Source organism: Solanum verrucosum, unplaced genomic scaffold (genome assembly GCF_900185275.1).
Source record: "Solanum verrucosum unplaced genomic scaffold, falcon-dt-bn FXZP01000231.1, whole genome shotgun sequence".
Lineage (NCBI taxonomy): Eukaryota > Viridiplantae > Streptophyta > Magnoliopsida > Solanales > Solanaceae > Solanum > Solanum verrucosum.
The window spans coordinates 276,379-301,656 of record NW_026020176.1 but is presented as its reverse complement, the minus strand read 5'-3'; the positions used below and the strand labels follow the sequence as shown (position 1 = coordinate 301,656).

Below are 25,278 nucleotides of genomic sequence, written 5' to 3'. Positions count from 1 at the left end.
AACCACCACTCAAAACCCCCAAAAACCAGAAACGACATCAAGCAGAAAACATTAACAACAAACCCATTTTCCTCTACTTTCTAGTGACGACAACAAGATCTTTCTTCTCCATTTCCGGCCAGTTCCAAGCTGGAACAACATTAAGCAAACCACCCATCGTCGGAATCATTCAAATAGCCGTGAAAATCGACCTGAAACAGCTCTCAAACACCACCCTCTGTACGCCAAAATCCAGTGGTAAAACCACACTTCAGCCCACCAGAACCAGACCTCCATCACCCAAGCTAAAACAACCAGCAAATGACCACCAAACCACCAGTTCTCCGACCTCCAAACAACCAACCAACAAAACCCCGACCAAAACCCCATCGGAAAACAACTGAAGCACTGCTAACAGATCAAACCAACAACACAATCAGGCGAGAATCAAGGCTCGAAAACAACAGCCACAACTTCATATCTGGCTAGGCTCAACAAGCAAGCAATATCATAGTTTCAGATCTGCCCGCAGGAAAGCAAAATCCGATGATTGAACGAGCTCCAAGCTCCGACCACACTGAAATAGTGGTGCAATTTTAGTAGGAAGGACAAATATGCATGAATTTAACTACAGAATATTTGTTGTCAATTTTAGTAGTATGTGTTTCAATGGAAGAAGGAGATGGAGAAGATTAGAGAGATGGGTTTAGGGTTCTAATTTGATATAAATGGGTCGGGTTTGGATTAAAAGAGAAAATCGGGTCATTTACTTGAAATTGGGTAATTTTAGTTGATTTACCCCTCAATTTTGGACGGGTCGGGCATTGGGTTTAAAATGGGGAATGGGTCTTTTTTTTAAATTTGGGTTAAACTGAGTCAATTTGGGGATTTCCATCCAATTGAGGGGTAAATTTGGTGAAATTAGTAACGGGAGGGGTAAAAATAACTTCATTTTAACGGCGAGGGCATAGTCAAACAATAAACCAAAGTTGAGGGGTATTTTTGACCCTTTTACCATATAAATATATTATAAGTGCTATAAAATAGATTATGCTTGCTTGTTAAGAAATTAACAAAATGTATTAAAAGTGTATTCAAATGTGTGGTAATGCATTATCTATCAATAGAACTTGTATTATATGTGTTTTATAAATTGTTCTCTGCAATATGTATTAAAATTATATTATAAAATATAAGTGTCCAAGTGAAAAAAAATGTTAGTACTATAAATGATAAATATTTTTTTATATAATATATTTATGTATGTTTTCCCCTTCTTTTTTTCTTAGTGAAATAACCGAGTTTTTGGCCAAAAACATCCTTAAACTATACCCCAAACTTAAACGACATCCTTAAAATATCCTTTTTGGCAAAAAACATCCTCTAAGTATTTGAAAGTTAACAATTTCCATCCTTCTGTTAGATATCATCAAAAAAACTAAGGGATCCTACAAAAACATGAGCAGTTCACGTGACTATCAACCAAAATTTTCTTGCATAATGTCATAACTTGCTATAAGAAGTTCCTGAAATAAATATTAAAATCTTAGACATCATAATTTTCTCTTTTTCTCATTTAGTAACAGAAAGAAGTTGAAGCTTAATTATCTTTACTTTTTTCAAAACCAAATTGTATTTAGATCAATAAATATTTGGGCCAATCTGATATTGAAGTGATCAAAATATTAATCATGTCTCGCATTTGAGTTTTATTCTACTTTATTAGAAACATAAGTCTCCAACAAACGTCGCTTCTAGAATATTGAATTGAGAAGAACATATTTCAACTAATAATATTTTTAATATCAATTTACATGAAAATAAATGAAAAAACTGTCAAATTTAAAGATTTTGCATAATGCTAAACTCAATTATCGAAAAAGTTCACGATAGTATTTTTGGCGTATCTAAGAATTATAATTACGACGGAATGACTTGATTTTTGTGGGATCCGTTAGTTTTCTAATAAATTCAAGTAAAAGGATGAAAATTGTTCACTTTTAAATACTTCAAGGATATTTTCTACTAAGAATGATACTTTAAGAATGTAGTTTAAGCTTAGGGTATCGTTTAAGGATGATTTTGACCAACAACTCGAAATAACCCACCTTTAAATTAGCCCAATTTACTTGTGATTTAAACTTTAATTAACCATGAGTAATTAGTTCTCATCTTTTAAAAAAGACAAATGACTTAAATGTATATAATTAACTTAAGCTTAGCTAGAAAAAAAAATTCAAACTTTAACACCATTTTTTCTCCAAAATTTTAGGCTAACTTGTTGAATTCACCAACAAGAGTTTTAGAATCTTACTAACTCAGTCATGAACATAGAGATTAAACTTGTTATTCATTGGTTATTAGCTGCCTCCCAACGGAAAGAGATCATAATAAAATGTGAGATTGAACCCTCAACAAGAAGGTGTGAGTTTATGTAACCAACCAACTGAGCTATTAAAATTGTCTTGGACATGATTACAAGTCATGTTTTGAAATTGAAATTTTGTTTGTACATGCAATTTGGATTTCTCAAGTCGTATTTTTTCATATAAAAATAAAAACTCCATAATTTGTGAAAACCATGCATGTCCATCGCCGAAGACTCCACAACAAGTTTGGGGACCTAAAGCCAAACATCATAGAAATGCCTTATTTCTTTTCTTTTAACATATATAAATTGAATAATTATAACATACTCAATGTAATCCTATAATTTATAGGTTTACATTGAGTATGTTAGAATTATTCAATTTATATATGACAACTAAAACAATAGAGGAAATTACATAAATAGCTAATGATGAACTTTAATAATGCTCCTTGGCTACAGTTTGCCTAATTACGCTTCATAGCTACAGTTTCATTTGATATGCTAATTTCCGTTTGTATATTTCGTTGTTTTTTTAATATATTATACAAATTGAATTTATATAAGTAACATATTATATACATTTATTTGTATTGTATACAAACTATTAATATAGATAAAACGTAATTGTATATAAGTGATGAAAAATTTGGCTTTAGACCCCAAACTTGTTGAGATGGTCATGTCTATCATGTCAGATAACCTAAAATTATAATCTTAAAATAAGATAAATTACTTGTTATATATTCTGTTATTACAAATACATATGATTTATAAAATTATTTACCGTGATAATATATATATATATATATAATATAATGAGTATAACTTAAATCTAAAGAAAGAAAAGGAATTTTTTCCATTTAAGTTAAACTTTATTATTAATTGCGCGAAACTATGCTCCATTTCCCTTTTTCCAAGGATAAAAAAATACGAAACTATGCTCCATTTCCCTTTTTCAATCACTATTAACCTTTCGGTAGCCCTAAAATATCTTCATAATTCTTTTTGATGAAGCTTTAAAAGTTAAAGAATGATTATGATACTATGGTTATAACTGCAGAACAGATTATCAAAATGATATACTCTATAGAATGAAGATACAAGAGTATGTCAATGGCAATATCCCCTTTTAAGGGCTCAATTCCTGGGACTTGGGCAAATCATTACAAAATGAGTTCAAGGAGGAAAAGGCAGCAAATAAGCTAATGAAACTAGCTGCTTGTAACAAGTTATGAACACAAAACCTGTGCAGGCTGTTGAACCGCATTTACAACGTTGAGATGTAGATTCTACAGAAAAGGCATCAGCCGGTTGACCTGCAATTAGTAGGCAGAGTGTCCGCAAAGGTGACCCTGCTACTAACTGTTGAAGTGCCATTTGCTTCACCGTTTCTACATAGAACTACAATTACGCATGAAATCAAAAATATATTGATAGAAAGATATATATATTATATATATACACACACATGCATAATTGAGACATAAAGAGAGAGAGAGAGAGAGGAGGAGGAAGAAGAGGCTGGGTGCTAAAGGGCAACTTAGAACTAGACAAACTTGATCAGCAAGTTGTGCAGAGAGAACAAGAGCTGGTCCCCACAACTGCCCCTCTTGTGCACATTGTAATGCTTCTTTCTTTCTTCCAGATACTAGAAGACTTTGAAGCTCAGAAGCCGTAGTCTAGAGCATGTAACGAGAATGGTTGGCTGATCTAGCAAACAATCAAAATAACAACTAAGAACAGAAAGTTGCACAAGAATTACCCGCATCTGTCCTTCAGAGGGCAATTGCTGCAACCACTGGGCAACAGTGCCATATTGATTGAGTTGCATCCCGTTCCTCTTCACAGAAGCAAACAATTTGGCTACTGTTTCTGGAACATACATCACTTTCCTGTTAAAGTAGCAGAACCAAATTAGCAACAGCTACTAAGTTTGTTGATTTTGGTTAAAATAAATTTAGACAAGCTATTTTTCGCGCTATCAAGCTAGATGATTGTACAAAATAAAAAATCTAAAATGCATTAAAAAAAGGAAGACATACTTTTACATACTCTCTTTTGACAAGGTAAAAAGGGAACACAAAAAAGCAAACTTCGCCAAGTTTAGCAAAATATTGTGAAGAGCATAAATTACATAAATTCATAATAGCTAGAACATCAATACTCTTTCCTAGTTAGTAAAAGGTATTACAGTACCACAAGCTATGGTGTTAATTCAAACAAAAGATTTCTTCAAATGACAACTGACTCAAGGCTTCATGTATTTCTGTAGTGAAAATCATCAAAGAGAACACAATATAATGAAAAAGAAACACATCCCCCCAAATTCCTCCAGAGTCCAGCCACTCTATGAGATAGAAAGTGATGTAGAGAATGGAGCGGAACTAAACTAGACATTTCAGTGCCCAATAGCTAACCTACTTCACAACTCTGCTCACATGGTGATGCAAGCGCCTAATTATTATTTCTTCTCTCTTGGTTATTATATGTGGGGCAGTGCTATTACTACCACTATATACTATTTATTTGTTTAACTGCAGTCAACATCCAATACTGGATTTTCTTTCTTGTTTTCTACCTAATGCTCTCATCATTTAGGGAAGAGAAGCCAGTTGAATTTCTTAAACTTGGGGGAGATGCACCCATCCCGTAGGTGATCAAGTCAAACAATAAAAATATAGAAATTACAAAGGATATGTTAGACCCAAAACATGTAAGACACATAAGAAACCATAATAAAAGTCGGAATGTGTTGATACCATAAGTTTTCGAATCCAACTAAAGCAAGACCAGGTTAGATGGAGATATCAATGGGCAGTAGGAGTGAAAGGAGTTTATATGCCTAAAAAGACAACACAAACAGGAAACAAAAGGCAGTGGAATAAAACTGTACTTAGTTGGACCAGAGCTTGATTTAAACCAACAGTTCATCTTGAAAGGTTAAACAAATAATCAATAACTAAATACAGGCACGTACTCCTACAAATTTTCAAATCTTACCTTCAACACAGCCTCAGTACCAAAAGGAGAACGGAGACATGATATTTTTAGCAATGACAGAAGCAACCTCAAACCTTCGCCTTTCCTGTAATCCATGTCAGGAGATTCAGAGTTTGAAATCCTCTGATCAATCCATTTATTCAACTCCTTGATACTGGGACTACCACCAACTAGTGGACCAAGGAATGATTGTCGGCACAGAGCTCGGGTATAGTCGCATGCCCCCATCGCAAGACTTGAACTGTCAACTCTCTCAGAGACAACATCCATCAAATTGAGCAAAGATATTGAACCTCCTACAGGATTCTTTACCCACCATGTACAAATACTTTCAATCATCAGTAAGAGTACTGCAACCCAAAACATTGGGGAAAGACAAAGAATATAAAAAATTGACACAAACCTGACTTCGAAAGGATGAGTTTCCAGAAGAACTATAATCTTTCATCACAATCAGTTTTCCACCAAAACCAAAAGTAACCAAAGCATGTGGTGGACGGCCAGCGGATGATCTTCCTGCAGTGGGAGCATGACCAAACTGCTGGCTGCTCTGAAATGCTTGCTGGGAATAATTGGCTGTAGTTTGAGTCCCATAATAATCATTTGAGGCATGCTTCTGCTCATGTTGCTGGAGTGTTGGCTGACTAAATTGATGACCAAAACCCCCACCAGGGAGAAATCGTTGGTCATTTTGATTTTGAATTGCTTTTGCATTGTATGGAACTGTTCCCTCATAATGATTAGATATTTGCCTATTAAAATGACTGCTTGCCGAAAAATCTTGGTTGTGGTGGTTCTCTAATTGCTGGTTCCCACTATATTCTGACATATGGTTACTCTTTGCAGCATTTTCATTTTGTGACATATTTGAGCTATGCTTATTGTAATTACCTAAAGTGCCAGACCAGTTGTAATCTCCTCCGCTGCTGCTAAACCCTTGGAATCTACTATTGTCACTCCTATGATGTTGTCTTACAACTAGGGATTGCAAACTATATGCCTAATGGAAGCAGCAATAGTGGCCTTCTAGACTGGCCTATGAGATATAAGATAGCCATGGATGCAGCTGAGGGACTCTCTTACTGGCGTCATGACTCTACTCCACCCAGAGATGTTAAATCAAATAACATCTTGCTGGATGGTGAGTTTGCTGACTTCGGTGTTGCAAACGCGGTTGATGCCAATGCGTCCATGTCTGTTATTGCAAGGTCTTGTGGTTACATTGCTCCAGGTTAGTGAATTAACTTTTTCACTTTTCAGCTTCAGTTTCATGAGTTTGTGTTGAATTTGTTCATATTGAGTTTTACTTGCAAATTGTAATGCCTTTAAGTTTCTGGATTACTTACTTTAGCCTTTCAAAAATGAAATCTAGTATTACCTACCTATGTGGCATCTATTGTGTACAAGGCTACATCTATATATCTATTTACTACAATATTTCCTAGATATTCCACATTTGTTAACTACTCTAATAAACTTCTGACAGAAATTGGTAACAGTGCACCATTGCTCTAGATCATAGTTTGTGAACAGTTAAGTAGGCTCCACGAGTTTCCATGACCAAGTTAAATGGTTTTGATTAAATCGTTCTTGAGCACAAAAGACTGTATTAGGACTGTAGAAAAAGATATACTTAGTTTTCCACTTATGATGTTTGATAGTTGCATAAAGATTAGAATTCCACCAAGTATCTAATTCATGAACTTTAAATTCTGGATCCGCATCTAATTTTATCCTGAACGGCTCCACGAGCAGATGATGATTTAGCATTTGGCCACTGTTTCCCTCAACTTAAACCATGTTTATGCGTGTGTTTGTGTTTTGGTTTAGCGCTCTTTGTTGTTCGATATGAGAAAGGACCAACTTTTGTGACTTCAAAGATCATATAGAAGCTAATTAGTGTCTTCTCATATTCTGGTTGGCCCAAATGTATACCCTTGATTCCATGTGCAAATCTCACAGATGTCTTTCTGACTTTCCTAGTTCACACTTATTTTAATGAGCATCTTGCAGCACTTCCTGAAAGAAACATTGTAGGCATTGGAAAACTTATGAGTTGATATTTTAGCTTAGGACTGAAAATTCTGTTAGTCATTTAAGTTATCCTTCACTCCTGCCACTAACGGAGAATGCTGTTCTAGGGAGGATTCCGTTCTCATACTTGGAGGATATTCAGATGAGGTTCATGAAGAACTATGGAAGGTGGCTTCTTATGCTCCTGCCTATTCCATGAATGATGAATTCTCAAGGGTCTTGCATCAGCAAATGGAGTTCTTTTCAAGTAAGTAATCCAAGTACAGATACACTAAATCGTGTCAGAGGAGAAGTTGGTGAGGCAAGTAGCTTTTCTGTTTACTTGCGCCAAAGCGCGTGAAGCTTAAGAATCTTTGTTTCATCTTCATTTGTTTTCCTCTTATTTGTCTTTTGTTTTATCTGTCTTTTATGCTTCAGGTATTGTGTCTATGGATGCATGCATTAACTCTCCAAGATATCCACAGTTTATTAAATTATCAATGGTTTTATATTCTTGGAAACTAAATAAGCTCCTACAGAACAGTTATGCGTCAAGTTTCAATTAAGATAATTTGAAGTGTTGTCTCAATCATTTTTGATGATTTTCCAATATTCAATCACTGCTAAAAATAACTTCTCCTTACCCTTAATAACCTTTGAACTATCAAACTTTTATCTCCACTTCATAGAACTCCAGAAGCAATTAATCATCCTAACATCTCATGCAGGGACAATCAATCATCACCTTTGTGAACTATAAACTTCCTCTAGTCTATTTTCTAATTTGTATGTTACTCTTTCCATTTACTTCTTTCCAAAAAGAATAATATTTCTCTCAGTAGGAAAATCTTTTAACTTTTATACTTCTCATTTTGACTTTGGTGGCATAGAAATGTTATGTCATGTTTAAGATAACTTTGTTTTATATTATAAGACAATGTTTTTTGATGCAATATTTTCCTTTAGGCCCCGTTCCCCGCTGCACATGTTGCCCTTTGGCCTTCAATGTTTCTTGCATGCAGGAACTGTGCATGGATTTATGTCAATCCCAATTGCACTATCCACCTCAATTGGATCACAAATAATTAACACCATAATTACCATCATTAGCATAACTCCAACACTCCTCTAAACAAAAATAAATGCAGACCATAATATTGTATTCATATCTTAGTATTAAACAAAAATAAATTAAAGATATGAAGTATCACATTCAACTAGGCATGTACCATTTCTAATGTACCACTAGGCCACGGGGGGATGTGGGAGGTGGTGCCTCGGGGCGGTCAAGTGTACACTTATGGAGAGTTAATATCTCAAAAGATCACTCAACTTAGAGAATTTATCTAGTAAAGTCATTCAACTTTCTTTTGTATCAAAAAAATCACTCAACTTAGACTTTTATATCAATAAAATCACTCAACTAAAATTATTATTAAAAAAATTAACATAACAAAATAAATTGTTTTTATGCTATGTAATATGAACCCCACAAATAAAAAAGATTAACGAAAACTCATCAAAAAAAAATTAACGAAATACTTAATTAGTGAAAATTATATTATGGTATTACTATATATTCAATATTTAAAAATGTATTACAGTGGATGTTTTTCTCCCCAAAAAAAAGACCAGTAAAAATTGTCCTCACAATTCACAAATAATTGGCTTAATAACTGCAATATTAAATTGCTGCGGTCACTAGCGTATAAAAAAAATTGACGTCTTACAAAAATTTATTATTAGAATAACGTCCATTGTGATAAATTTTTAATTGTAAATACATAATAAAATTATATTATTATTGCACCGATTAAGTTTATTCATAAACTTTCGTTGAATGATTTTTCTTTAATTTTATTTATTTGTGGAATTTATATTTACATAGCATAAAAAATAATTTATTTTGCTATGTCAATTTTTTTAATGATAAATTTAATAAAGTAATTTTATTGATATAAAGATCTAAGTTGAGTGATTTTATTGATATAAAAAAGTTTAATGACTTTGTTAGATAAATTCTCAAAGTTGAGTGACCTTTTAAGATATTAACTCCACTTATGGAACTTAAATATGCTAAAATTTCTTAAACGTGTTGAAAAATTATAAAATTTTAGCATATAAATTGATTTAAAATATTTATTCTTTTACTTACAATTTTTATTATTAATATTGCAATTTTTTTCATTTATTACTATTTAGGAATATCCTTTTTTATTTATTTAAATCAATTTAGTTTGTTTTTAAAATTATAAAATCAAACCATATCAAATAAAATAAAATTTAAACTAGAAGCTTTATTTTAGTTTGATTTTTTGATTTATAACTAGTTAATAAATTGATAATAGCGAATTATAGAAACATGAGACAAATAGTTTAAATGAACATTAGAAATCAACAAATATTTCTCTATATAATTTTGTTCCTTTACCAAAACGGCTCCTTAGTGACCGTTAGGTAACCATCTCTCGCCAAAGCTTCTGTTTGGTAACTTTTTGGAATAAATGGCTCTGAAAGAAGAAAGAATGTCATCTTTTAGGAATAAAGACTGAAGAAAATGTTCACTGAGTTTTCTGGTTTTAGTTGTAAGATTTCTTGATCGTTGAAAATGGGAGGGAGATAGGGATTTCCGAATTCAAGAATTTAGGATTTTTTTTGGTTCCGATGGCATTTCACTGAGATTTCTGGTTTTACTATGGATATTTCAATTTCTTGATCGTTGAAAATGGGAGGGAGATAGGGATTTCCGAATTCAAGAATTTAGGATTTTTTTTGGTTCCGATGGCACTTCACTGAGATTTCTGGTTTTACTATGGATATTTCAATTTCTTGATGTTGGAAAATGAGAGTGGTGGGGGTTTCCGATTTCAAGAATGTACCACCCATTTTTGTCTGTTAACCGTAAGATTTCTTTATCCTTGAAAATGGGGGTTTTCGATTTCAAGAATCCAGGATGTTTCCTTCTTGCTTTACTGTGATTGCTGGTTTTACTTGTAAGATTTCTTGATGGAAAATGGGAGGGGTGGGGGTTTTCAATTTCAAGAATTTAGGAATAAACTTGTGAATAACACTGAAAATCGTTGGTTTGTGAGTTTTCTATCTTTATTGTTGTTTAGGTCTTGCTTCATTTCTGTTTTGGGTATTATTTTGCACTTCACTGAGATTTTTTATTTTAATGATAAAAATTTCTTGATTGTTGAAAATGTGAGGGGTGGGGAATTACAGAAATGTTTTTGGAATTACAGAAACTTGTAAGATTTCTTGATTATTGAAAATGGGAGGGATGGGGATGGGGTTTTCTGATTTCAAGAATTTAGGATGGGAGGGATAGCGGATGGGGGTTTCCGATTTCAAGAATATAGGATGGGTGGAGAATTTACCTATGGAAAATCTGTCGATGATTCAAACCCTACAACTTTATAGTTGCAAGTGGAGATGCACACTTGATGGTGTTTCATCTGTTTCCTATTTTGAAATGCAATTATCAGATTGATGTTTCTGCTTATTATAGGCAGGTGATGTTCAATTTTCTCTCCTTTCGGGTTTTCGTCTAATCATCTTAATGCAAAATATGCCTTAGGTTTCGTTTAATCACTCATTTCTTGTTACTCTTGAATCAACTACTATATTTATTTTTATATAAATTATCATAAAAATTATTTAATTTAAATGAACTTATACTTAGTCGACAGTCAACTGTAGCGTAGTATATATCCTATTGAAGACATGCAAAAGGAAATCGAAAAAGGAACAACTTTTTATTGTAGGACAACTGAAATTATCAATATTATTAATCATATACTTTTTATTTATATTATGACCATATAATATGAGGCCATAACTGTGAACTACGTATATGTTTGTAGACATGCACCGTTAAATATGTTTTTAATTTCCAAAGTCCCTTGCTAGACAGAAATATTAGTAGAGTAACGTTTAACAACACAAGCAACAGAAATTAATAGGATATGAGGAATTAATCTTTTAGTAAATTTGATTTGATTGCGTACATACCTCCCTCTTTCGTCTTTAAAAAGGTTTAAAAAACGAGAAAGCACATTTTCGATTCTGTTTAATTAGACCGTAATTAGCACTCATATGAGTGAGTGATTACCAATAAATTAGAGAAAAAATGAAAAGATATTTAATTCGGAGTTTATAAATAAATTGGGAGTTGGAAAAGGGATTATAAGGTGGGAATCGAACTTTCACCACTACTAAAAAGTATAATATATTGATTGAATGATCATCTGAAAAATCAAGTAGCACCTTTGTTTTGGAGAGAAGGATGTAAGTCGATCATGAAATAATATAATAACTATTAATTGAATGATGATTTTAAGAAATTACGTAGCACCTTTGTTTCGGAGAGAAGGATGTGAGTCGACCGGTGGGAGAGAACAGTAGAGCAACATCAGTGTCACACATCACACTAAGCTCATAGGCTTTCTTAATTAGCCCTTTTCTACGCTTTGAGTATGTCACCCCTCTGTTTGTCTTCTTCTCTGTTTGTCACCACCCCTTATTTATTTTGTATTTTCCATTCTATTAGGATTACATTGGGTTCTTTGTGTCCAGCCCATGCTACTATAAGCAATCCTTGGGTAAACATTTATACTATTCATTACATTATTTTTCACTATCTCCATTTTAGTTAATTTATAAAATGTGTCTGCCTACTTGTTCAATTTTATATAAATTTAATTGTTTACTTATGTACCCATTTAAAATTGAAGGACACAGCTGTTAGCTAAGGCCAAGTTAAAGGACACATTGGCGTATTATGTCTTTGACAACTTTATTATTCTAACTTACCAGATCAAAACTGATCTTTAGCGGCAATTAATTAACGACAATATCTTAATTGCCGCTAAATATATATTTTTATAAATAAAACATGACTATATTTGTTGTAAACTAATCACTTTATTGTATATATTTAAAACTAGCTCATTAAAAAAGATATTTCCGAGACTTGGAGGGCTGTTGACTCAATTTATGAATTAGTCAAGGACCCATCGTGACCTAATTGTAATGTGTTAGATGATAAATATAAATAATATTTAATAACAAGGACAAAATAGACACAAAATATAAATTATCTCCTAATTTTTTAAATTGAACAAATATTTTGAATATAATAGAGGCGGAATGACTTGGAAGACCCTTGCACTTGACTCCGTTTGTCACCTAGACCCTTCTACTCGCGACTTTACCAACTGAACACTTTAAGTTATTAAAACATACTAGTTTAAACCCCTTTGACCGTTGACTAAGCTTATGTGGTGTTTTTTTGTTGATCAGATCAAGAGAGTGGTTACACGCGTTTAGAAGCAAGTGAAGACAATTATTTTATTTTTTTTAAAAAGAAAAATATAACAATTAAAAAAACCAAAAAAAAAAACCATTCCCAAATGTTGTACGTTTCTTCTTCTTCCTCCTTATAATTTCACCCAACCCTACTGTCACGACCCGGGAGCACCCCCTAGTCGTAACCGGCGTACTCGACCTCGAAGAGGTCTAATACAAACCTTTTAGCATTCATTCATCGCATAGACACTAAAACCATAAGGAATTTAAAACTTTCTTTACCAAGAAAACATTGCATAAAAAAAAAAATAGCAAGCGGAAGACTTTCTAGACTTTATACATTATGTCTCAAACCATCTAATACTTTAGAGTACAAAATTCGGGACTAATCCCGTACACAACTTAAACAATACTAAAAAGACATAAAAGAACATATTGGGTATTGTCCTCGAATCTATGAGGACTCACCAAGTCTTCATCTTCAACACTTAGAAACCTATCAAAGCCATGACATGTCATCATCTCCAAATCCCTACACTTTAGTCCAAAAAGGGAAAGAAAGGGGTTAGCACAATTAAGTACTAAGTATGGAGACCATGCAAAAACGTGCCAAAAAGGACATTTTCAAGGAAGTAAATGCTTTCATATCATTTTGATAAAACCTTCACTTCACAAGTATAAGAGACATAATACAAGTCAACATTAACATATAAGACCATAGTCAACCATACATATACTCAACATATGTCCATATACAATCCATGCTTAACTTTAAAAGAACACATGTCATTTCATTACCATAGGACCTCTACCTAATATAATCTTAAGACACACTTGAGTGAGACAAGAAGTGACCGCCCATACAACCTCTTCAAGCACACTTAAGTGTTCCCCAAGATTACCTTAGATAAAGACATTTCCTTTACAACATAACATTAATAGACCAACATTCTTTAAGAAACCATTTTGGAGCCATTCATGTATTTGGAGGACTTTCATACATTAGCCATTAAGGCTTAGGGAACTCACTTTAGCATCTTCAAAGCCTACTCGTGCCATGTGTAGATAGCATCCCATACTACTACCTACACGTTGTAGAACTTATCCAATAACTAGAGTGCACATCCCACATGATGGGAATAGGCATTAACCGACATAGACCATGCGAGCTAGACATGGAATTCGGTGTCATAAAACCCTACACCGTGGAAGGTGTTCTACTTGCCAAGGGTAGAACTAGGACACATCCCATGTAGGCACATGGTTTAGGGGATATCCAAAGATGTTCATTGTACTCTTGCCTCATACTCGGGAGAGCTACCATCTTAACCATATCCACTCGGTGCTTAGCCTTAGTTCCCATAGAGTAATTTCATTCACATGTATGTGCTAGAGAGGGCACCATCATTAGGTCTACCGACCCATAGCACATCTACCAAGAAGGGCACCACAAGGATCTACCGATCAAGGTTCAATAAGGATAGCTCATTAAATCCCCCTGGAAGGGTGCCTTAGGCCTACCGGTCCAAGGTTCATCATTTCACACATGAGAAGGGCTACCACCATTCGGTCTACCGATTTCATGGTTTTACATTCACATAGGGTTCTAGACTTCATCATGAAGGGGCACCAACTTTAGGTCTACCGGTTCAAGTCATAGTCTAAAATGCCCCATTAGTCATTCATAGAAAGGGCACCATGCTTAGGTCTCACCGATTCTAGACATTCATTCATTTATGAAGAGGCACCAACTCAAGGTCTACCAATTCAATACAATAAGACTTCAAGTCAAGATACATTCATTTCTCAAGAGAAGGATGCCTAAGCCTACCAAGTCAAGAGATCACATTCCATAGCTTTCATGTATCAAGAAGAGGCACCTAAGTCTACCAATTCAAGACACACATTTTCATTTAAGGATACTTCATAATCCAACATCATTTCATATATACATCATGAGAAATCATACTTTAACTCACAATGCTATTCACTTTACATAGGATCATCACAAGATCACATAAAATTCATTCACATCATACCTTCACATATAGCTTCACATAAAACTCATTCACATCATACCTTCACATATAGCTTCATATAAAACTCATTCACATCATACCTTCACATATAGCTTCATATAAAACTCATTCACATCATACATTCACATATAGCTTCACATCAAACTCTACATATAGCTTCATATAGGACTTTACATATAGCCTCATATGTGTATAATAATACAACAATATAATAACATTCACATAATGCCCTTCATGGCCTCAATTCACAATAATACAACAAATAACCACCTCCACCAAAGGTGGATCAAACCAACCAATAACAATTATATTAATACTAAGAGATCAAGCCATCTTACCACCCTTTTCAAAGGCCATAAGCCACAATCACCATTCCTCAACTCTCCAATAATTCACAATAGATAAACATAGATAATAATAGAAATCAACTATTCAACTCAATTTAAGCATAATTCTATCATCATTCAATCATAAACAATAACCCCACTTCATAAGTCAACTTTTGGAAATTTGCAAAGACATGGGTTCATGGAATTTCCTTTCTTAAAACCATCAATAATAACATAAATCATCAATAAAAAAAACATTTAATGCAAGAACCCATGTTAGAATTCAAAATTAGGATTTTGAGTTTTTGAACAACTTTTGAAATCTTTTGGATTGACTCTTTGATTGAAGAAGGAATCAAAGATGAAGAGTCCCCATACCTTATTCTTCAAGAACCAAACAAAATTAGAGAAGAAATCAGCAGCCACCATCCACCCTAGCTCCATCTTTCACCTTGAGCTTCCATGGGGTTTTGAGAGAGTTTTTTTTGAGAGAGGGAGGGTTTCTTTTTTCTTCCTAATTGGAGTGATTTAAATGGAAGAATTTTGGTCAAAAAGGGTTTTATAATTGCTAGGAAATAATATATGTCCTTTGGAAAAAATGGTCCAACACTTAGAAAAAAAATGAGGCGGGTGAACAGTAATTTCGGTCACTGGAAATTTGCATTTCCTGCCGGACAGATTTTACGAAAATGGGCATAACTTCTTCGTCCGAACTCCGAATGAGGTGAAACGAAGTGCGTTAGGTAGATAACTCAAAGGGATTTCCATGGATATGTTATGGGCCACCCAATTATTTGTGTGCTAGGAGATATGACCCTCCAAAGTAGACCCTCGAAAAAGGCTTCACTTGGAAATTTCGGATTTTGATACGGTTGCTCTAAAATTTGGGTTAGACCCATTTCCCACTCAATTTGACCCCCTAAACAAGAATATGAAGTCGGATTTTCGAAAAAACGAAATGGATCTTTTTATATACAGCTAAACAAGTTTCCGATAACCTCCGAAGCACATTTTAAGAACTTTTTGGGTCAAATTCAATTATAACCATTTCATTAAGTTCTCGACTCCAAACTCACATGTGAGGCTCTAGTTTCACTCTATCATTTTCCGGGTCGTTACACCTACCATCACCACACACACATTTTTTTCAATCTCTTCCAATACTCTTACACACAATTCTTCATTTTCTCTTCTCATATGCTACCTATCATTTGAGAGTTCTATAATGATTGGGGAAAAAATATTTATTTAGATTTGGGTAAAAGAGGGGGAAAAAGGAGGCTCTAAATTGTGAAATAAATGCGGATTTTAGATGGGTTTTTGAAAAACATATGTTTGAGATTCTTTCTAAATGTAAGACAATTTTATTGAGAGCATTTTTGAAGAGTTTTCTATAATGACCCATTTTTTATCTCATTTTCCTCTTTCTCTCATCCTCCATTTTAGTCACTTTATTTCTCACCATCATTAAAATAACAAAATTTATAATGAAAAACATAACAAAGCTTTCCTTATCTCTAATTCTTCTTCAACGTTAAAAAAATTCACTAGGAAAGAAAAAAATAAACGATTAGTAGCAAAATAGATGAAAAATATGGGAAGAGAAGAAACAATGGGAAAGAAATGATTTTGGAGATTAGTTTGAGATTTCTTTTTAAAAAATATTATTTGTAATACAAAAAATGATGTGGCAATATATTTCTGATGTGGATAGTGAGGTGTTATCCACATCAGCGCGATTGGGAGACCCACATGATCAGAGGGATTTAAAATACTGTGTTTTAATAACTTTAAGTGTTCAATTGGTAAAATCGCGAGTAGAAGGGTCCAGGTGACAAACAGAGCCAAATACAAGGGTCTCCCAGGTCATTCAGCCTATAACAGAGAATTATTGTTGGACGGAGAAAATATGAATTGATTATTTTTATATAAATAAAACTTGACCATAGATGTTATAAACAAATTATTTTATTGCGTATATTTGAAACTAGCCAGTAAATCATCTTGTTGCACATTTCCGAGATTTGGAGGGCTGTTGACTCAAATTTTGAATTAGTGAAGGACCCACTGATGTGGAATACTACTATAAAATAAATAAATTGATTCCCATCAAATTTCTCTTGTACGCTTCAATTAAAACGGTAAGAAATTGGTACCCACCCCAAAGAAAAATGGCGACTTCCGCCGTACACGGTGGTAATAGCGGTGTTAGTGGAGAAGACATAAAATTCATTCTCCCTGTCTTGCGAGCTGAGTATTGCTATGGAGGTGGGTTCATTGTGAACTTGAAATTTTGAAGGAGAAACTGATTTTGCTGAAAAAGCAAGTTATGGCGAAGGCACACTCACGCCTCTGTTCTCTAATTGACCATTACCTCCGTTCTTATACTGTAAGCTCACTTGTTCTGTCTATTTTTTTTTCCGCAGAAATTGAAATTCTACTCCACTGCAGGAAAATGGGTCTGCTTCTGTAACCAAAGAAATGGAGAAAGAACTTTTAATTGCTCTCTCAACTGGTTGTTCCTTTATTTACCAATCCCTCTATTTTATAATTCTAAGATTCTTGTTTTGAATTGAGGGCAAAGTTGATTGATTGAAAAGTTGCTACTTTTAGGTTTATACAGAAATTAAGAGGTGGGTGAAGGAATATGAGTCCCACGACAGCTTTGTAAGAATCTTCCTGTGTATATCTCTTCGTTGTGGAAATATGGCTTTCCTTGGAATTATCTTAGGGTACATTGTTTGTTTGTGTAAATTTATTAGCAGGACATGGAGGGTTTCTGTTGGTGGAGGTCGAATAATTCATGCGTCACATGCTGCTAATCATCATTGTTTAACTAATGTTATTGTGTTCTTGGTAAGTTTTTTCAATTCAAATACCCCATTATGATATATGATACAGTTCTAGTGAAGAATAATCTGATATGGAACCCAGTTGCTCAGGTTCTAGTAAACTAAGATTTTTTTCATCTTATTTTGATCAATTTACCTTAGCGGCAACTTCTCTCTTGTTGCCGCTGTGGTAAATTCTTCTTTACTATTGGAATTCTCCGACGATGTAGAAATAGAACAATAGCTATTCGGGGCACTCAATTCAGTTTATTGTTCTTGTGGTCGCTTAATTGAAGAAATTATTGAAAAATTCTCCAAATCAGTTGAGTGATTGAGCGAATGCGAAAGAATTTCACTTATCTTTAAAACTCAATTAAGTTTAACCACTTCCACAGTCTTACCCTGGCCTGTACACTTAATAATCTTCCCTGCTAACAATTGGCTCCACATTGTCCCGCCTCTGTTACATTAGTTATCCTTTTCTTAAATGTTATTTCCTATATGGCAGTCCTCAATTTTAATGAACAGAAATGGAGAATGGAAATGAGGTGTATTTGTTTAAATCAATTCGTCAACTACACAATCAGCCCAATCAAATTTAGATATAAAATAAAATAGGAAAATTAGAGGGAATCTATGGAAACAACTCTGTTTATTGATGATCTCCCATAGTCGAACTACACTATAAAAAGAAATAAGAATTAAAAGGTTGAAGTAAGAGAATTGGGGAGGAATAGACAATAGAGAGATCAAATGAGGAAAAAGAGGGGCAAATTTACCTACTGATTCTTGATGATTTTAAATGTAGGCTTGCACTAATTCTAAAGTAACATATTGGCGTTATTCTTCGAGTAATCGAGTGTGTGAAATGTGTTTGAAATTTGTGAAGGAGGAACATTGTCAAAAAATCAGTCAAGTTATGTTGAAGACAAGTGAAGTAAATGATTCTTTTTTCTTTTGCTCAACTTGCTTGCATAAAATGGCTATAGAGCGTACATGTTTATAGAACTTGTCCTACTTTGTCTAGTACACGTATCTTAATTTTATTGTTTACTTTTTGCTCTTCTCTAGTTCATGGACAAAACAATACATGTATCCTTAAATTAATTTCATTATACATGAATTAAGATAATTCTTGTATCATAAAAATCTAATAAGGCCTTTTCTTCTTCCAATACAAAGCTCATTCTCTAACACCTGAAACCTTGTGGTTGGACTTCACAAAACATTCTTCGGCATTTCAATTTTGAAGTTCAACTTCTTTCTCCTGGAGTGCCAATAACAATATTGTCTCTTCTTCTTCTTCTTCATCACCATCATCAACAACAACAAGGTTTACCTGCTGTTCTTGTTGCTGCCTTTGCTTATGGAAACAAAACTTTTCCATCCGGTGATTTATTTTTTTTGCAATATCTACATTTCAAAGGTGGTGGGATGATGGTAACTTTCCTTTTTGGCAATGGTTGTGAGAAGGTTGAGCTGCATTTTTCTTCTTGTAGCTTTTGCCTTTTCCACTAAAGTTTTACCTTTTTTGAAGAGCTTGGGTTGATCATATTATTGACTTACAAAGCTAGCTCATGAGCGATTTCATGATACCTCATACTTCTTTGTTCTTGGCCTCAAGGGCACAAATAATTTCTGCAAAAATCATCTTTGCGATATCCATAAAATCCTCCGGGGAAGAGATTTTCAGTGCAAAATTTTTAGGTGAACTTTGGAGGACTTTTGTGACAATCCTTTCTTTCAAAAGATCCTTACCTAATATTTGGATTTGACTCACAAGTTTCATCAACTTGTTTTGGTATTATGTCTCTCCATCTCCTCCATTTTAAGTTTTCAAATTGTCTCTTCAAAGAGATAATATTAATATTTCTGGTCCTGTCTGACCTTTGATATTCTGTCTACCAATTTTTCCATATTTCATTAAGAGAAAAGCAAGGAATAGTCTTTACAAAAATTGCTTCTGCGACTGAAGTATGTAGATGTGTTAGAGCCTTTTCTTTATGAAGTAATTAGTTCTATTATAGGCATAAAGTAGATGCATAATAGTTACAAAAGCAAAGTAGAAAAAGGTCAGCTCTCCTCTTTACATTGTTTGTTAAGAGCCAGAGAGCTGACAAAGTTTAAGATATGAATCAGGGGAATCTAGAGGGGATAAATAAACCCAACTATACAAATACATGAGGCAATTAGCTTTTCAGGATTGGTAGGTAGTTGATATTCCATCAAAACATCTTCTATTCCTTTCGTTTCAGATACTCCAAAAAATGGATGCAGGTATCATCTTCCAGATTCTCTTGATGGTGCTATCAACTTCCAGCAACTCCAGCTTATCAATACATCCCTGATATTCGATATTCTGAGGCATGACCCATTTGCGACCAATAAGACCTAAAAACATACTCCATAGGATCTGCTGCAAATAGATGGTTTGTGTTTTTCTGCTTCCTTCATGCACATATAACATCTGTTAGCCATCTGAAACTTCCTTCTGGCCAGGTTGTCTTGGGTCAGGCAAGCTCCATGAAGTGCAATCCAGCTGAAGCAACTAATCTTGGGGGCAACTTGATCTTCCATATAAGCTTCCAAGGCCAGTGACTATAATTGCATTTTGTGGGCCTAGAAGCTTGAATGCTGCTATAATTGAGAACTTCCCATCCCCTTTTGCTCCACAATTGAGTTGGTCTAGTGTTTCACGGTTAATTGCAACATTGTGAAGTGCTGCTAGTAGGCTGACCAACTCCTCCATTTCCCTATCCCGCATGTTCGTTCTAAGATTAATGTTCCATGAATTCCATTTTCTATATTCCAGAATAGTAGAGTTTGGCTCTCTTGCTATCTGAAACCTGTTAGATCTTAACTCTTTTCTTCTTCTTAGCTTTAGAATTTGGAGGTGAAAAACTATCGGATCCTTAGACAACTCAAGTGAGTTCCCCTGTCTCAGTTACCTACCATAAATTTTCAGCTTAAAGCTTTTATCTTCACTATTACCTTTATTTATCGGAAAAAAACTTTGATTTTCACTACCCATGGTTGGTAGTTCTCTCTGCATACAAGAACAAGTTGCTGACGTGAATTTGATGAAGACATGTTTTTTAGTTCTTTCAAAATCTTTCAACAAGATCTCCTTGCCTTAGTTTCTCAATTCAATTCCTCAATTCTCACAAGTAATTTAAGGCAATTGGCTTTGTTAGAAAATGTGTTTCAAAATGCTGAATAGTTGCGGTTCCGGGGGTTTGGGGGGTGGGGTGAAGGAGTGCTCTTTAATTACTCAACTTCTCTTGAAGACAATTAGAGGAGGTGATTCTTCTTTATTTCACTCAACTAGCTTAATAGCCAAAGTGCCTAGGTATTTATTGGACTTCTTTTAGCATGTGTATATCTACTACATGGACCTTCAATTCTCAATTTTTTTTCTCTTTCCTAGTTCATGAACAAAGATAGTTATTGTTAAATTAATTTTCCTTATACACAAATTAATATACTTCATGTATCACAAAAAATCTAAGAAAGCAAAAGTTTATTCACCAACAAAATGATCTAAGGTGTTCTGATAAGTTTCAAAAAAAATGATCTAAGGTGTTCCTGCTATTAAATGCCCATGTAAATTGTCTTTGTTACTTTACCTCACACATGTGCATTATTATTGAAAGACATTTCTTCGTTGCTCAAAGAAATGATTCTATGGGTTATCACTTCATAGGTGAAGCCATATTATTAAGTGCATTCAACTAAATGACTTGCAAACTAAAAAAGATGAAAAATATTATTCTTTGAATCTCAAATTTGAAAAGCTGGAGTGATATCAATATTATCGAATAATGGGTGTTGAAATCAATTGTTTAATTGGAATTTAATTATTATAATACTAAATTCATATACATTGATACTCCATATCTGAAAAAGTGCACACTTTAAGCTCTAAGGAGCTTGTCGCTTTAATTCCTTTTCACATTTAAATATAATTTTTGACTTTAAATTCATACAACTATAACATATTTTCCTCATTTTTATTTCTCTGCTTTTATTTATGCTGGTGGTTCAATTCATAACATTCCCTTGTTCGAGATTGATTGTCTGTAAGATCGTTGCTAGAAACTCGAGGAACTATGATTTGATGTTTGCTCCATTATTCATAAATATTCTTATTTTTGGAACTGATAAATATTCTTATTTTTGGAACTGAATTTGTGCAACAATCAGCACCTTAATAACTACATCATTATTTACTTTCTCATGATTAGCTAAGTTACAACTTTATTGTGTTCCTATGAGATTGTTATGTTGATGTTTCTGGTACTTTTTTTCTTGTTCAGAAAACCAGTGTTGTTATGCATATGGAGTAATAACTTATATTGGAATACTGCTTGTGAATAGGTCCTCCAACGCAACAGGGAACGGCTTCTGCAAGGCTAACAATTAAAGAACTAAATGGCTTTCTTGATCACTTTGCCTCGAGTGAAAACAGGTGATGGAGGTTTTGTATTTGTGTATATTTTATCTTTATGATTTCCATTGCTATAGATTACCATTTTTTTTTGGATGAGTATGTTTGGTATGGAATATAATATGGTTTCTAGTTTTTTCATGTTTGATTAGTCAAATGTTATTTGGAAAACATTTTCCTTAAAAATAAAGAAAAATAGCTTTTCTAGAAGTAGGAAAAATAAGTTGAATATGTGACAACACATGCTAAGTAGAGATAGGAAGTAGGAGATAGGAGATAGGAGGTAGGAGTAGGAGTAAGTAGGATGTAGGATTAGGATTAGGATGGTGCCTAGTTTGTCTAGTTTATCCACATTAGATTGTGAGTCGTGTCAACTTGGGAAACACACTCGTGCTACGTTTTCTCGTAGTACTGAGGGTCGTTCAGAGTCTATTTTTTCATTAGTTCATTCTGATATTTGGGGTCCTAGTAGAGTCAGTTCCACCTTAGGATTTCGTTATTTTGTTAGTTTCATTGATGATTATTCAAAATGTACTTGGGTTTTCTTAATGAAAGATTGTTCTGAGTTATTTTTTATTTTCAAAAGTTTCTTTGCTGAAATACAAAATCAGTTTGGTGTTTCTATTCGTACTTTTCGTAGTGATAATGCCTTAGAATACTTATCCTCCCAATTTCAGGAGTTTATGACTCACCAAGGCATTATTCACCAGACTACTTGTCCATACACCCCTTATCAAAACGGTGTAGCTGAAAGAAAAAATCGGCATCTTATTGAGACCGCTCGTACTCTTCTCCTTGAATCCAATGTTCCACTGCGTTTTTGGGGAGATGCAGTTCTTACGTCTTGTTATTTGATAAATAGAATGCCCTCTTCTTCTATTCAGAATCAGGTTCCACATTCCATACTGTTTTCTTAGTCACATATCTATCCTATCCCTCCTCGTGTCTTTTGGAGCACATGCTTTGTTCATAACTTAGCCCCAGGGAAAGATAAATTAGCTCCTCGTGCCCTCAAATGTGTCTTTCTTGGTTACTCTCGAGTCCAAAAAGGGTATCGTTGTTATTCACATGATCTTCATCGATACCTTATGTCCGCTGATGTTACATTTTTTGAGTCTCAGCCTAACTATACATCTTCTGATCATCCTGATGTATCCATGGTCTTACCCATACCTCAGGTTTTACCTGTGCCAACCTTTGAGGAATCTACGGTTACTTCTACATCTCCAGTTGTAGTGCCACCACTACTAACTTATCATCGCCGTCCACGTCCAACCCTAGTCCCAGATGATTCATGCATGCGCCGGACCCTGCTCCTACTGTGGACTTGCCTCCTCCTAGCCAACCGCTTGCACTTCAAAAAGGTATACGATCCACTCGAAATACTAACCCACCTTATACCTTCTTAAGTTATCATCGTCTATCATCACCCCATTATGCATTTGTGTCGTCTTTGTCCTCTATTTCCATTCCTAAGACTACTAGTGAAGCACTTTCTCATTCTGGATGGAGGCAGGCTATGGTTGATGAGATGTCTGCTTTACATAAGAGTGGTACTTGGGAGCTTGTCTCCCTTCCTGCAGGTAAATCTACTGTTGGTTGTCGTTGGGTTTATGCAGTCAAAATTGGTCCAGACGGTCAGGTTGATCGACTTAAGGCTCGCCTTGTTGCCAAAGGGTATACTCAGATATTTGGGCTAGATTATAGTGATACTTTCGCTCCTGTGGCTAAAATTGCATCTGTTCGTCTTTTTCTATCTATGGCTGCTGTTCGTCATTGGCCTCTTCATCAGTTGGACATTAAGAATGCTTTTCTGCATGGTGATCTTGAGGAAGAAGTCTATATGGAGCAACCACCTAGTTTTGTTGCTCAGGGGGAGTCTAGTAGCCTTGTATGTCGATTGCGCAGGTCACTATATGGTCTAAAATAGTCTCCTCGAGCTTGGTTTGGGAAGTTCAGCACAGTAATTCAGGAGTTTGGCACGACTCGTAGTGGAGCTGATCACTCTGTGTTTTATCGGCATTCTGCACCAAGTCGATGTATCTATTTGGTTGTTTACGTTGATGATATTGTTATCACCGGTAATGATCAAGATGGTATCATCGATTTGAAGCAACATCCTTTTCAGCATTTCCAAACTAAAGAGCTTGGCAGATTGAAGTATTTTCTAGGTATTGAAGTTGCTCAGTCTAGATCAGGTATTGTTATTTCTCAACGCAAGTATGCCTTAGACATTCTTGAGGAGACATGAATGATGGGATGTAGACCTATTGACACTCCTATGGATCCGAATGTTAAACTCCTTCCAGGACAGGGGGAGCCACTTGGTAATCCTGAAAGGTATAGACTGCTTGTTGGAAAGTTGAATTATCTCATAGTGACTAGACCTGACATCTCTTTTCCTGTGAGTGTTGTAAGTCAGTTTATGACTTCCCCTTGTGATAGTCATTGGGAAGCAGTTGTTCGTATTCTGCGATATATAAAGTCAGCTCCCGGTAAAGGACTACTTTTTGAGGATCAAGGCCATGAGCATATCATTGGATATACAGACGCTGATTGGGCAGGATCACCCTCTGACAGACGTTCGACATCCGGATATTGTGTTTTAGTAGGAGGTAATTTGGTGTCGTGGAAGAGTAAGAAACAGAATGTGGTTGCTCGATCTAGTGCAGAATCAGAATATCGAGCAATGGCGACAACAACTTGCGAGCTAGTTTGGATCAAACAGTTGCTGGGAGAACTAAAATTTGGCAAAGTTGATCAGATGGAACTTGTGTGTGATAATCAAGCGGCTCTTCATATCGCATCAAATCCAGTGTTTCATGAAAGGACTAAGCACGTTGAGATTGACTGTCACTTTGTCAGAGAAAAGATACTCTCGGGAGATATTGTTACGAAATTTGTGAAGTCAAATGATCAGCTTGCAGATATCTTCACCAAGTCCCTCACATGTCCTCGT

At 34.7% G+C, this 25,278-nt stretch overlaps 1 protein-coding gene across 1 annotated transcript; it reads right to left on the bottom strand.

Annotated features, from left to right (window-relative positions):
- Positions 1-250: 250 nt before the first annotated feature.
- Positions 251-6,300, bottom strand: LOC125828970 (protein transport protein SEC16B homolog). The gene is made up of 7 exons (XM_049508268.1): positions 5,754-6,300; positions 5,351-5,656; positions 5,212-5,237; positions 4,113-4,242; positions 3,907-4,029; positions 3,595-3,751; positions 251-387 (listed from the first exon to the last, which is right to left on the bottom strand). The coding sequence occupies exons 1-7, from the start codon at positions 6,213-6,215 to the stop codon at positions 251-253; spliced, it is 1,341 nt and encodes a 446-aa protein (XP_049364225.1). The 5' UTR covers positions 6,216-6,300.
- Between the last annotated feature and the right edge of the window lie 18,978 nt (positions 6,301-25,278).

Excerpts from the sequence above, each read along its gene's own strand:
- LOC125828970 (XM_049508268.1), bottom strand. The coding sequence starts at position 6,215 with ATGTCACAAAATGAAAATGCTGCAAAGAGTAACCATATGTCAGAATAT. Across the intron at positions 5,657-5,753 it reads ACTCATCCTTTCGAAGTCAG|AATCCTGTAGGAGGTTCAAT; the intron begins GTTTGTGTCAAT and ends TGGTGGGTAAAG. Across the intron at positions 4,030-4,112 it reads CCTCTGAAGGACAGATGCGG|ACTACGGCTTCTGAGCTTCA; the intron begins GTAATTCTTGTG and ends TACATGCTCTAG.